Consider the following 14,678-nt stretch of genomic DNA (forward strand, 5'->3'; position numbering starts at 1 on the left):
TAGTAAATGATATTTCTCCTATTCGTTTGTGTATGGTTCTTTATTGGCTAGGAAAGTATTCCGATGTCATTTCTAGAAGAACAGCGTAAAAGGAGTGGAACCACATGCTTCGCAACGAGATCCCGTTGTACAAAGTCAAGAAGTCAATGAGCGGTCGACGTACACTATCGTAGTATCGGTAAAGTACTACGGTAGGCTTTACAATAAGTACTGTCGAAGCTGGTAATAGGGTGACGCTGTACGGGGTTACCATGACAACAGACTGTAGGCTTTTTCAATCTCTTCCCTTCTGCCAGCATTAGCCCTTATACTTCTCTCCCTCTTTATATTCCTTTCGTTCTCATTTCTATCTCCTTTCCTTTTCTTTACCTCACCTTGATGCTGTAACTCTTATTCTACCTACACATATCATACTATATACATATCTTCGATAACGTTCACTCACCGTCATGTAAGTTGCGTTTATTTCTATCGAAAGTTTATCCCTTGATATCTCTCGCCCATTTCAATATATTCTTCATATAAAAGATTTCTTCCTAATTTTATATAATATGATCTTTATTTATATTGACATCTGTGTATTTATTTATTTCTAATTTATTAGATAATATTTTCGAAACCTACGTTATCAAAAATCATAAACTTAAAACATTACAAATTTATTTCATTTAAAAAAATTAGGTACTTAATAGTAAAAATGAAAAAACTTACTTACGGATATTGTTCCACACAGATAAAAACTGTAACGTGAAACGCAGTTAACTTTAAATATTCAATGATCTTCTCTTTTATTTATAAAGATTTTTTATTTTCTTCTGTCTATTATCGTTTTAATAATATTAATAATTAATCTTAGAAATAGTAATGATTATATTGTCTCATGACCTATATATATACGCATCACATTATAAAATATATACATATCTTGTTATATTATTAAATTTGAGCTTGGTAAATATCATGCAATAAAAATTATCAAATGGATAAGGATAATTTAGAACTATATAGTTATTACATATTGATTTGTCTATCAGTATATAATTAATTAATAAGCTTATAAGTAACAGTCTGTTTTATCCGAAATACCGTGACTTACTTAATGTTATTTTTATAGCTGCATCATTTTAAAAAAAATATATTATTGCATATTTTTAAAAAATTTTATGTTTTTCATACATTACATGTAGTCTGTATTATTAAAAATCACCATATAGTTATATTTAAAATACAAAATAGTAAACTTTTTAATGATATAAAAAAATGCACTGTGTGTATAGGCACGCGCATGTTTATATATCGCGTTACGTTTGATTTCATAGTTAATAAATAATTTCAGATATACCTTGTTTATATCTGCTTCATTTTGAAATGGCTATATAAAAAAATAAATAAATAAATAAAAGATGGATGTTTATATTTTTATATAAAATGTTGTATTATTTATTGCATCGTTTAGTAAAAAAAAGGAGCTAATATACTTCGATACTTATTACAAACAGTCCTTTAATATTCATAGGATTAATTTTGTTCTAACTCCTAGTTCATAAAACTGGAATGGTAAATCAATATAAAAAGATACAAAAAGCTTTACACGTATACTACTTATGCATACATTCTTTTTTTTTTAAATTATGTTACATTCAACTGTACAAATACAAAGTAAAAAATTGTAATAAAAGATATATCACTTTGGTCACTATAACTTTTCATGATTTGCATAACACTTTACGAATCTTACAACTAAAAATCACAATACAATTAGCCTGTACAATAGTAAAAACATTAAATCGAGGAAATTTCATAATAAGCACTTAACAATGAAATTAACAATTTTCAGGTTAGATATTTATAGATGTTCTTAAATATGTATTAATTGTTTCATTCTGTAACTGAAACTTTAAAATTAAATAATCACACAACTACTAAACAGGAATAATAGAATACTTCAGAGTATGGAGATTTAAGTTTTTTAATTTTAAATACTTTAATTTAATTAATTACTAAAATTTTGGGTACTGGAATTAATTTTCTACGCATATCTAAATTGTGTATACAGATCTCATCATGATATGGAGAAATCAAACATTTACATACATTATCATATGTCATATATCATATACGTTCACATTATAACAGAAATGAAAGAAAGGTCGTATATGAGAAAGAGTAAATGCTACCGTTTCTTTTTCATGCCTTTGCGATATCCTTTACCAAACCACCCAGGATTTTTAGCAGCTATCGGAGGATCTGAATGGATTACCAATGTTTTTGTATCTTTTATCTGCTTACTTTCAGGTCCTATTAAATTAGAATTATCTGCGTCTCGTTGGTAATAAAGGCAAGTAAGAGAGCCTTCGTTTTCCATGCAGAAAATACACGTAGGTTTAGGTTTTGGCACGTCTGAGGTCATATCCGGTACTTGCATGAATGGATAATAAAAAAATGGTGTTAGTTGAGGGCACATATACATTGGTGGAAATGGTAAGCCCATGGACAAAAATGGTAATGCAGTAAAAAATGGAGCTGAATAAGCAGACATTGATTCGGTTACTCTTTTGGATGAAACACATTCTTCCTCTTTGGTTTCGGTTGAAACATCTTCGTGAAAATTTTCATTAATTTGATTTAGTTCCTTATGAACAATATTGGATGGCTCTTCCAAGCAAGGTTGACTTGTTGTGTGCTGTTCATTATTTCTAAGTCGTACAGCGTGGAAAAAAATAGGATCCTTGGCACGATTATACTGTGGTATTTCCAACCCAAGATGAGCCATAATTCTTTTCATAACTTCGTCGCATTTTCCATTTATTTTCAAAACTGCGTTTTCGTCCTTCGGCGTCCATTGTAAATTTACAATGTACAGTGACGGACGTTTGTGTATCGGCCTATCCATCTGCCACAACCATGGGTATTTCTTCAGAACTTTTAAGCTAGAACCTAAACACAATATAACATCTGCTTGTTTTGCTGCTCTTGTTGCACCATTCCAATTAATTGGCCAAGGAAGATTGCCTCTTTCACCAAAATGAACAATGGAATCTTGCAAACCAGAGTTACATCTATGGCATAATCTTCCAGTACCATGAGAATATCGAGCAGTTTTTTCAGTAACATCGAATAGTCTCCAATATTCTCTATATGGTTTACACATTCTACAAACTTCTACATACATATTGCCATGAACTTCAGATAGAAGTGTACGAGGTATTCCACTACGCAAATGAAGTCCATCACAATTTTGAGAAACTACATGTTTTAAAACCCTTGCTTTATATAAGGCATAAAGAGCCATATGTGTCAACGTTGGTTCTGCTTGGCTAAGATCATGATTTCTGAAATATATAATAAATTAATCAAAATACCTAGTAATATAAATAGTAAAAGAAAGCTAAATCTGATTAATTATCCTTTAACACTATTTGATTAGTTTTAACATTACCCGATATCTTTCCCTTGTTGTAAACGAGTCCAAACACCATTTGTTCCTCTATAATCAGGGATAGAAGCGGCTGTACTAATGCCAGCACCAGTATAAACAGCAAGCGATGTCGCTCTGCTGATAGCTGCAGCCAACCTCATACACTTTTCTTCTAAAATTTCTGGTGCATCTTCTACCTCTTCAAGCCTTGCTTTTACTCTATGTCTTTTCTCTTGTCTAAGAAATTGGTAAATTTTTTGTTAACATAATTGTCAGCATATTTATTACTAAACTACATTTTCTAAATATTTATTTGTTCATAAAAACGATAAGAAGATTCATATATTATGACAATTTTCCATATTATGTTAGCAATAACAAAATAATTTGACATGTTCACAGTGTGCAATCAATGATTTCCAAAATGGCTATACCTTAAATTAACCTCTTTTACTACATCACTACAAGATACGAGTATCCCTGTTTCTTCTGCAGTTCTGTCTCTTTCAGATTTTTGCAAAATTGCAGCTACCTAAAAAGACGTAAAAATGTAACATTCCCATTGTTGTTTACGATGTATCGAAAACAATGCCGGGAGATACATTGAAATTTTGGATAAAATTTACGACTAACTAACTATAATAGAATAAGTAGTATTAAAAATTATGCACGTACCTTTTTAAAAGTTGCTACTCGTTCGTCTTTAACTTTGAAAGCTTTAAGAGCTGCGGAACGCCTCCTTGACAGAAACTTCTCATTACCAGCCTCCTCCATCTTTAATCAAAACGACCAGCACGGCACTGTATCAAGTATCTAAAATGATAGAAATGTCATGATCGCTTAAAATTAATATTTCTAGTATATCAGTAATATATTATCTATTATTGTTATTAATAACGTACATTTTTCACTTAAAATATGATTAAAAATACGTTGTGAAGATGTACATGTGCATATTACAATCTTTTACAATTAAATTTATAACTATGACAAAGTTATAAATGTTATCGTTTTAAACTATGAATACTTCATGACATAGAATGACAATATTAAAATGGCAAAAATACATCCTACATTACGAATACTCCAATTTTGTCGAATATACATAAACCATTGTAAACAGTTTTATTGCTAACAAAAAAAGTAACATGTTTTTTAACATAAATTTGTAGACTTAAATTAATTTATATAACACAAAATTTGTCATTTATTTTGCCAAGAAATTCTGTACGTAGAAGGCGACTATTCTATATGACATTCTGTACGAAAATATTCCTAAACTTAATATTAATAGAATCAATGTAATCAATGAAATCACGGATGCATATATTTAACAATATTAAAGCAAAAATTATACATAACAAAATTTGATATTGCTGAATACTTATTTTACGATTTAACATTTAATTAATACATCTTACATTTAATCCCATAAACAATTAATAGTGTCGTTAAAGAATATTAACTTTTTCTAGATTTTTGAATTACATATAGATGTATGTTATCCATGTAAACTATTCATATACATTTATAGCATTATACAAATCCAAACATTTTTTTTTAAGTTTCATACAAAGAAAAAACGAGTTAAATTTGGCAATAGTAAAAATAATTTGTATTAGCGATAACAAGAAGGTTATTAAATATACAATTGAAATTCTTTCGAAACTTGTTCCCGCCATTTGAAAATTTAAATATTATCTACACGTTTGTATTTTCTATTGTGGTGTGAATCGACAACTCTGGACAAAATAACGATTATATTTTCGACTTTGATTTTATTTGTTGACAAAGAAAATTCGAAGTTTATGATTTCTATTTGCAACTAAATAATTACAGTCAGAATGAATAGGTACTAGTGGAAACGGTTTGATAATTAGTCATGCCAGGTTTAGAAGAAAGTATTTCACGCGATACCAGTCCACCTACGCACAGCCTAATGTCCGATGGAATCGTCTCTGAGCAAGTGAAAAAATTTTTGTTTACTTCTCGTAAGACTCAGGACAACATACAGTGCAACGAAAGTTTAGAGATTTATATCCTCGAGGTACTACAATTTTTCAGTAACTAATACATTATTGATTCATTTTTTTATTGTATGTATATCACATGTACTCTTTTTGGTTATGTATTTTTTTGTATATTGGGTTGGCAACTAAGTGATTGCGTATTTTGTCAATACCACCCAATGATAAAATCCGCAATCACTTAGTTGCCAACCCAATATTATTATTTGTAAAATAATTGTGTTAGTAATTCTCTTTTTTTTTAAATGAAGTAACGTAGATAAAGCGTTTAATATTTGAATTCATATTTTAATTAATCATAAAACATTAAATATTAATAAGTTTTAAAAGATAATTTGATTCTTTAAAGTATATTGTGAGTAGGTTAAAATTTATAATCTTATTTAAGTATTTTTTGCCTCATGTATTATTGTCAACTTATTTTTTGTTACAGTTACTTCAAGCTAATTATAGTTTTTATACATGGCCTTCTGCACCTGTGTTAGCTTGGTTTCTTTGGGAACATAAAGAAGAACTTATTGGGAAGAGAGTTTTAGAACTTGGTTCAGGTACAGCTCTTCCTGGAATTTTAGCTAGTAAATGTGGTGCTATTGTAACTTTAAGTGATTCTGCTAGTTTTCCTAGAAGTCTGCAGCATATAAGAAGAAGTTGCGAATTAAATGGTATCTTATCTAAAGTTCAAATTGTTGGCATTACATGGGGTCTATTTTTGTCTAGTTTATTTTCAATTGGGCCATTAGATTTAATTCTTGGTTCTGATTGTTTTTATGAACCAGCGTTATTCGAAGATATAGTTGTTACGGTAGCATTTTTATTAGAAAGAAATCCAAATGCAAAATTCTTGTGTACCTATCATGAAAGAAGTGCAGATTGGTCTATAGAACATCTATTAAATAAATGGAATCTTACCTGCACTCATATATCATTGGCTGGACTCGGAACAGATTCTGATATAAACATACATGAATTAATGCAAGATCATACAATTCACTTATTAAGTATACAGCGTGCAGCTTAAGTGTCTTTTGCCATGATTCCAAGATATTTAATTTCTATACGTAATATTCCATGGACTGTTTCTCACTCCCAACTTGAAGGATACTTCTCAAAATTTGGTAGTGTGAGAACTGCAAAAGTTATATTTGACAAATATGGTATAAGCACAGGTTATGGATTTGTAGAATTTTATGATAAAGTAGTAGCAACCTCTGTGCTTAACAAAGATCATGTTTTGGATAATGGAAAATTATCTATTATTAATGGTCTTCAATATTTGCACGAAGACCCTGTTAAAGAGTTTGTAGAGCAACACATATTAGATGCTGATACAAATTGGAAATGAAAGTATATGCACAGTGAATAGACAATAAAAAAATAATCACAATTAATATAAATCCTATTATTAACCAAGCCTTTGATCATAGTTTATTAAAGTAAATAATATAAACGACATCAAAATGAATCTTGAAAAAACGTTCAATAAAGCAACAATCTATTTACAGTCACTGGCATCAGAATTAAATTCCACAGAACTCTTAAAATTCTATGCTTTATATAAGCAGGCTACAATTGGACCATGTAATATTTCAAAACCCAATTGGTATCAAATGCAAGCAAGACAGAAATGGGACGCATGGAAAAGTCTTAATGATATGAGTTGTGATGATGCTATGAATAATTATGTACTTGAACTATCTAAACTTAATCCAAATTGGGAACAAGATGCGCAATCTGAATCTAATAACTGGGTTGCTATTAGTCGATTAATAAATATGGAAGATGAAATAAGCGATACGGACAAAACTTTTTTGGATTGGGTGAAAGAAGGACATGATGAGAAAGTACAAGAACTACTAAACAAAGAACCAAAACATGCAAATTTAACAGATTCAGAAGGTCTGTTACCTATACATTGGGCTGCAGATCGAGGTCATTTGAGAATTATAGAACAATTAATTAAAAAAGGAGCAAGTGTAGATTCACAAGATGAAGATGGGCAAACACCATTGCATTATGCAGCTTCATGTGGGCATCTTGATGTTGTAAAGTATTTACTGTCTATTGGAGCTGAATCCATAAAAGATAATAATGGTATGACACCCAAAGACATTGCTGATGAACATTTAAAACATATATTGTGATTAAATATTAATATATGTAATCATCATGTAATAACTAAATTTAACGATGAATGTTAATAAATTGAATTAATGATTTTCTCATAGTGTTTTATATTATAGTTTAATTGTTTTTAGAAACTCTTTATTTATATACAAATAAATCTTCCATTAGCATTTTTAACTATATTCACAGCCTAAGCATTTCTTAGGTAAATGTATAATTTATCAGAGACAATGTTAAAACGTTTTTACATAGTAGTACATTTTTAGGCACAAAATATAAATAGTATTTTAACATTAATCGAGTACACAGAGACTAATGTACTCACTTTACAAATATTTTTAAATTAGTTAATGAAGAAAAAATGTATAACTTATAACAATAAAAGATATTCAAGAAATTACATACTTAAAATCATTATTTCAAATAAGATGTAAATGTTGTTGCATTAGTTGTATCATTATTATAATTAATATATCAGTCAAGTATACATATTACTACAAAAAAAAATGTAGAAACCAAGAAGTTTAAAAAAATGTATAAAATATTCTGCCATTTTTTGTTTTTTTTTTTACTTAACTAATATAACAATGTTTAATATGTAAATTTCATCTAATATAAATCCTGATTATTTGATGGAATGGATAAAAGTATGTTTATGATGTATTTAAATATTGTTTTCAGCAACTAAACATTTTATCAATTCTATCAAGTTTTTTAATAAAATATATTGAAATTTTATATCTATATCATCAAACAATCAGTTACAAATGTGAATTATTGAAATGAGAAATAATCAAACAAATTTATAACATTTTCCTTAATAATGTTGCTTAAAGAGAGTTCGCTAAATCGTATTTTCAACATGCAGGTGATTTCATATAAAAAAACAAATATAAAATTAGATTTGTTTTTTATTATTTCATACTTGTAAAAACAAAAAGAATTTTTTATATATGAAATTATTACGTGTTATATACAATATGTTTATCAATACATATATTTTCCTTTACATTTAAAAAATACTCCATTTTCAGAAGCTACAATTTGTTAATATATTGTAATATATTTTTATAAATCACAAAATAAGTATTCCATTATTAAACAAAAATAAAACAATTTTGTAATACAATAAAATAAATTTTGAATAATTAGGTAATGTTATTAAACACTTTTTTATTTGAGCTAAATAACTGAAAATTTTAGAATTTTTGGCAATATTATAAACTCTATATTATCACAGTATTGTTATTTTGTAAAACAAATACACGCAAAGGGTGCCTATTTATTTACATTAAAGTCAATTGATATTAGTTCATCCAAAATTCTTTGCAACAACTTAAAGCTAATTCGAAAAATTCATCCCTTTTCTGTGTTTTTTTTATAAGTAATCACCTTATTAAATGCATCACAATCTAGCATATACTCTGCAAGTATAAATAAATAACATACAAATGTGTTATAATTAATGCCAAATATATACCATTTTGTATTACATAATAACCATACTGAAAGTTGTGTGCTTAAAAGGTATGTCAATCTAGAGACATTAAATGCCACGTCTTTTTATACATTTATATGTTTTCATTATTCTGATAACAAGTATAAAAGTCGATAAGTTGCAAAAATATTAGAGTTAAATATGAAAATAAGATGTATAACTTTTTTTAATTATCTTTAGTATATAACTATAAAAACTTAAAAATGTTTAATTTTAAAATACAGAAGAAAACATATTTTTTCGCCTTCTGCATAATTTTAAAAAGTTAAAATGAAATTTTATCTAACTGTGCTATCAATTTCAATGTACTTATCGAAATTGGAACGTTCATTATTTAACATCAAAAATAGGAAAATTTACATTATCCTGTTAAGAGTTTCCTATAGTTCCATATTATTTTATGAGAAATATAGCCTTCATTTTTTAAAAATATTAATTTCTATAAAGTTCTCTTATAAATGTAATAATCACTTTTTATACAGTTGATTCTAGAGATTAGTACTTTCGTGTTCCGATTTAACACGCGCGGTGGGTGGAGGTGGTGGTGGCGGTTGAGGTCGCGGAGGTCTTTGATGAAATCTTGGAGAAGCCGGAACAGGTTGTTGCGGTGATTTAACAACTACCACCGTCTCAGTCTGAGTTTGCACATCGATAATATTCCCTTCTGATCTGGTTCGCACGTGAGCTTTCGTTTGTTCCGGAGCGTTCAATTTGGCTGGCTTTTCCGGTCGTTCGCCGTACAAGGACATAGACGAAGGTCGACTACCTACACTGGGGCTTCTCTGTAAGTTCGAAGCCGCGTTGCCATTGTTGTTGCCCGAGGTGCAGAACACATTGCCACTGCCACGCACTTGTATTATACTGACCTGTTGTTTGTCCACTGAATATACATGAGCTCTTTCCAAAGTTAAAGGCTATAGGTTATTAAAAAGGAAAAAGATATTAATAGCTCTGAAAAATTATTATGCGATTCGACATTTTTTTCATGAAAATAGCTATTAACACGTTTATTCTTCATCTTTATTTATAGCTTACGTTATTGTATTTCAAAATTGCAATATCCAGGCAGTGATATTTGTCGAGTCCATTGGCAGTAACTACATTTATTTTAAAGAATTATCTTACATATACTGGGACTAAACATGACGTTTAGAAACCCTTAATACTCACTCCTGCTTCGCTGTCTAAGTTTTCGTTACTGTGCCGTGGTTGTTGTTTAATAAGGCTCGAAGGTCGTATTAATCCGGCTGGTCGTTCTGGAATCGCCGGTTTACTACTTCTATCAAGTGTGCTTGTACATACAGGATTATTGTCCGCCTTCTTACGTAATTCAACCGTTTCTTCTTTAAGATTAAGACACATATTAAACATTTCGTATTATGCTTCTTGATAAAAAAATTATAAAAACATTTACCCGCATTATGTACTATGTTGGTTATACTTCTTGGGGCAGCTACTGGTCTACGTCTTTCTAATGTAGTGGGAGGCGGTCTTTCAGTTGGTATTACCTTTAATTTTTGTATAGAATTTTCTGAATTTTCAAGTTCCATAAGAGACTTATTGCACGATATATTTTCCATAGTGTTCCTTTCAAGAGCAATAGGAACATTTAATTTCTTTTCAGCCTTTTGAGTTTCTTGATTAATCTTTTCAGTTTCTATGTTTGCATTATGTAAATCTTCTTGTACCTCGTCAACGCGTTCTGGACAATTAACTAACGAAGAATCAATAAGTGCATTTGCTTCAGTATTTTGTTGTTTAGTTTCTGTTTCTGTGCTTCCATCTTGCTTATCTGTACTAGTGTCATGTTTTGTAATTGATTCGGTATTTGTTGTTTCATGTTTTTTTATGCGATTAAGAGTCCCTGATGTTAAAGGTCTAGGTGGTTTATCAGGTGTGGGTGGTGGTTTATCATCAGGTTTCTTATCATGTTTATCCGGAGTAGTGATACTTGGTGGTGTTGGAGCTGGTTTGTTTTTCCTACGAGCTGCTGGTTTAGGACTGCCTTGTGGAGGACTTTCTCCATGATCACTAAGACTACTGTTAGAAATGCAACGACGCATACTCGTAGTTTGATTTTCCGAACCAATTATAATACCAACTTCTAAATCGCGATCAAAATCTATTTCACCAGGAAAAAACCAATCTGCATATGTGATTAACTGATCAACTATAAGACTAGAGTTATTAGCTGTACTCATGTTCATTCTGAAATAATAAATATTACATTAGTAGAGATTATCATATAACTTTTTCTATGATGATCAATGATACAAATAATGTAAATGGATAATATTCTTACACCATTGTATTTGCATCCTCTTGTGGACTCCATATTAAATTGGGCGCGATTACAATTGCAATATTTTGTGGTGACATTTTGTTCACATCTTGGTTTTTAGTGAGAACAGCTAGAAATTTGATTAGGAACCGCAGATTTTCTAAATTTACAGCTGGTAACTTATGTAACACCTCCCATAGAGCCCTTAATCTTGTTTCATTCTGAGTTATTTTTGCAGCTGCCATCCATTCAGGATACAACCTTTGAAATAAGATAAAAATAACGAATATAATGTTATAATTTTCTTCGTCATCATTATGGATAGTAAATATTATTTTTATATTTACTTGTAAGTTAGGAGAGGTTCAGGTAGTTCTCGAAGATAAGATTTTAATGCACCAGCAATGACATGTGGATCTTTATACTCAAGAGCAGTTGGTAATGTAAGGCAGCATGCATCTAAACTCAATTTAATTCGACGTGATTTTGACGCAGCGCCAGCTATTCTAAAAAGGCCCTCTTCTTCCATACCTAATCTTAGCAATGCAGATACACACAATTGAACGGGTAATGCAATTTTTCTGTTAGTTACTCTGAGATGTTCTTCCAAAGGATAACCATAAACTGGTTTCATTTCGTTATCATCTACAATTATGAAACAGGATTACATATTAAATGAAATTTTTTGGTAAGTCTTGGAAGTATTACATGATAAAATTCGTCAAACGTGCCAAATGTTTTTGTTTCATAAATACGATTAAATACATACTAATATAGCTTTCTAATCCAGGAATAAGGTCTTCAAGGCAATGTAGCGCACTTTCATGATAAGCTCTTTGAAGTTTTACATATTGTATAATAGTATGTGCTAATTCAGTTTCACGTGACATAAGTTGAAACATTTCTGCAGCTAGTTGATCTCTACATTGCTCAACTTTAGTTTCTGCTTCTTCTAATTCTTCTCTTAAGTTATCTACCTTTGTTGCACCTGCACCTATTGCACAATATTAATTTCAAAATATAAACATAATTCTTGTAATACAATTTAAAAATCAGATTAAAATTTCTTCTTACTAGCACTATGTTTACTGGCTTGTTGATATCTTGTTCTCACACTATCCATATCTAAAGTTAATCGGGCTAAATTTCTTTTATGTTTTATTATGTTTGGTACATCCGTATCTAAAATATGTTGAAGAGGCATTGCAACATATTGTTCAACTTTTGCTTCATGTTCAATTGCCTCATTTGCTAAATACATCTGTGCACGTCCACACTCTGACAAAGTAAAACCCATGAGACCATCTTCAGGAGCATTCTCCAACATTGTTTGACCTAATATATATTCTGGACACTTTTTCTGAAAAGATATATATTTTTAAAAACGTAAAAAGAAGCTATCATCAAAATTTAAACATAAATTTCATCATCATGTATTACCAAACGCTTTTCCTTCAGTGCAACATCTTGTGTCATAGCCTGATTTGGTGGATTACCAAGTCTTTTGTTTAATCCAATGAGAGCCATTCTGATTTGATCTACATGTTTATCTGCAGCTTGTAAATCATCTGTAAGCACTTCTGTTTTGCCAGCTCTATAAAAACAAATATTTAGTTCATTAATTTTTGAAGATTGACAAATTCAAATTAACATAACGGTCTTTAAAGTCAATCCATTTTGAGATAGTCTGATTCATAAGCTATTTTGGTATATCATGTCTGCTTCTATCGAATGTTATGGTGTTTTGACATTGCTCAAAATTATATTGTTTAAAAATTATACAGAAAAACAGAGATTCTTATCTTTTATTATGATAGGTATATCAAAATATTATATTATTATATGCTTTATTTAAAAATGTTTAATATTTTATCTACCAATCGTAACATTTAGAAAAAGCAAAATTTTCGTAGACTTTTAAATGAAATTAAATCACAATTACCTAGAAAATGTTTGATCAGCAAGCTGTTTAACTCTGAAGAATTGTTTCTTCATGATTGATAAACACCTAACGCTTATTATATAAATAAAATTACACGATAATCTACTAAATTATGATCACTTATCACTTGTTAACTGTGACGACGTTCACGAGCACACATGTTTAGTATAATTAGAGGACATAAAAGAAATGCGGACGATAAAAAAAATAGAGAGAATCCTTCGTATCACTCGAAAGGCAGCAATTCGTCATAATGTTTGTATAATGATCCCACACCCTCTATGAACAAATAGAATGTCCCGATCGATATATCCTTCCACAATATCGACGAGTTTCCACTCTCAAAAAAGTTTCAAGATTCACTTCTTGGATCTTAAATTTTGTAAACGTGTCAAAATCATAGAAATTTTAATCGCGGCATTTTATTTCCTTGTTCACCATTGGTTGTTTAATGAAACCGCGAAACCGAGCAAAGATTTTCACGTTGTTCATTATTTGACAAAACTTGGATTACGTGTCAATTTTGCTTTCCTTTTTAAACAGGCATTAAATTTCTATCAAAAGATTCGATAACGGGACAACCAACAACTTTTTACTGTTCTTGGTCAGCCATTCTTGTTTCTCACTGTGATTCAGATTTCGTTTAGAACGAGAAATCGTTTCAATCGCGCGAAATTTGAAATATAAAATTCGCGAAACGCGTTAAGTAATCGTAACGACCTACAGTAACTCACGAAAATATTTCAACATTTATTATAAAATAATTTTATGTATTTATTGTGTCTATTATATATAAATTGCGGATTTTTATGCAAATTTATATTTTTATGAATACAACAAAAGCAATAAAACTAAAGTAGAATTTCGTTCTACCTATTAAAAATTATAACGATATTATTTTATTACGTTTTTTTATATTGTATGCATTCTGTGCATTTTATATAAAACAATTTGAAATTTTATTAGCGCTGTAATGAGATACGACTATCATGATTATATTATTCAAATTTATGAAAGAAATTCTGTTACCATAGATTATCTAGCTAGGTTTTAAGAATATATATTTCAAGTTTTAAATTGAAGGTTTATTTGTAAGCTTAAGGTGTAAAACAAGCAATGATTTTATCCAAAAACCATAATATGTAGGTGGAGAAAATAAAATAAAATGTTGCTTAAATTTATAACTTATTTAGTTACAAGATATTTATTGCAAACATATATTTAGTAAAAACTTAGTATGCAGCATGAATAATTATCTTAACCATAGAATAAATATTAAATATGATCCCACTGAATATCAGGATTTATCAATGAATACTTTTATGATCTCTGCAAAATATAAGAAATAAATATATATGTATATTTTCAAACTTGTTTGTATAAATTAC

The 14,678-nt window shown here is 29.5% G+C and overlaps 5 protein-coding genes across 8 annotated transcripts; 3 read left to right on the forward strand and 2 right to left on the reverse strand.

Annotated features, from left to right (window-relative positions):
- Positions 1-1,580: 1,580 nt before the first annotated feature.
- On the reverse strand, positions 1,581-4,456 carry LOC100748089 (NAD-dependent protein deacetylase sirtuin-7). The gene is made up of 5 exons (XM_003487917.4): positions 4,321-4,456; positions 4,094-4,231; positions 3,853-3,950; positions 3,440-3,655; positions 1,581-3,332 (listed from the first exon to the last, which is right to left on the reverse strand). Exons 2-5 carry the CDS (start codon positions 4,190-4,192, stop codon positions 2,174-2,176), a joined length of 1,572 nt encoding a protein of 523 aa, XP_003487965.1. The 5' UTR covers positions 4,193-4,231; positions 4,321-4,456; the 3' UTR covers positions 1,581-2,173.
- Positions 4,457-5,104: 648 nt separating this feature from the next.
- Positions 5,105-7,163, forward strand: LOC100748210 (methyltransferase-like protein 23). Its single transcript, XM_003487918.4, has 3 exons — positions 5,105-5,465; positions 5,879-6,774; positions 6,807-7,163. The coding sequence occupies exons 1-2, from the start codon at positions 5,301-5,303 to the stop codon at positions 6,461-6,463; spliced, it is 750 nt and encodes a 249-aa protein (XP_003487966.1). The 5' UTR covers positions 5,105-5,300; the 3' UTR covers positions 6,464-6,774; positions 6,807-7,163.
- On the forward strand, positions 6,248-6,830 carry LOC105680471 (SRA stem-loop-interacting RNA-binding protein, mitochondrial-like). Its single transcript, XM_012382972.2, has one exon. It carries the CDS (start codon positions 6,476-6,478, stop codon positions 6,785-6,787), a length of 312 nt encoding a protein of 103 aa, XP_012238395.1. The 5' UTR covers positions 6,248-6,475; the 3' UTR covers positions 6,788-6,830.
- Positions 6,837-7,671, forward strand: LOC100743012 (acyl-CoA-binding domain-containing protein 6). Its single transcript, XM_024366211.2, has one exon. It carries the CDS (start codon positions 6,903-6,905, stop codon positions 7,584-7,586), a length of 684 nt encoding a protein of 227 aa, XP_024221979.1. The 5' UTR covers positions 6,837-6,902; the 3' UTR covers positions 7,587-7,671.
- Positions 7,672-9,493: 1,822 nt separating this feature from the next.
- On the reverse strand, positions 9,494-13,928 carry LOC100748330 (rho GTPase-activating protein 44). 4 transcript variants are annotated; one of them, XR_004461316.1, is made up of 11 exons: positions 13,291-13,928; positions 12,789-12,942; positions 12,423-12,708; positions 12,118-12,342; positions 11,696-11,993; positions 11,370-11,609; positions 10,482-11,275; positions 10,238-10,410; positions 10,103-10,164; positions 9,934-9,981; positions 9,774-9,849 (listed from the first exon to the last, which is right to left on the reverse strand). XR_004461316.1 is itself a non-coding variant. In XM_003487919.4 (10 exons), exons 1-10 carry the CDS (start codon positions 13,341-13,343, stop codon positions 9,556-9,558), a joined length of 2,565 nt encoding a protein of 854 aa, XP_003487967.1. In that variant the 5' UTR covers positions 13,344-13,928; the 3' UTR covers positions 9,494-9,555. The 4 variants fall into 4 exon arrangements, 3 of the variants coding, with proteins under 3 accessions (XP_003487967.1, XP_012238599.1, XP_012238601.1); XM_003487919.4 differs by lacking the exon at positions 10,103-10,164 and having other exon boundaries at positions 9,494-9,849; XM_012383178.3 differs by having other exon boundaries at positions 9,841-9,981.
- Between the last annotated feature and the right edge of the window lie 750 nt (positions 13,929-14,678).

The sequence above is a fragment of the Bombus impatiens genome, unplaced genomic scaffold, assembly GCF_000188095.3.
Source record: "Bombus impatiens unplaced genomic scaffold, BIMP_2.2 scf_0203, whole genome shotgun sequence".
In the NCBI taxonomy this organism is placed as follows: domain Eukaryota; kingdom Metazoa; phylum Arthropoda; class Insecta; order Hymenoptera; family Apidae; genus Bombus; species Bombus impatiens.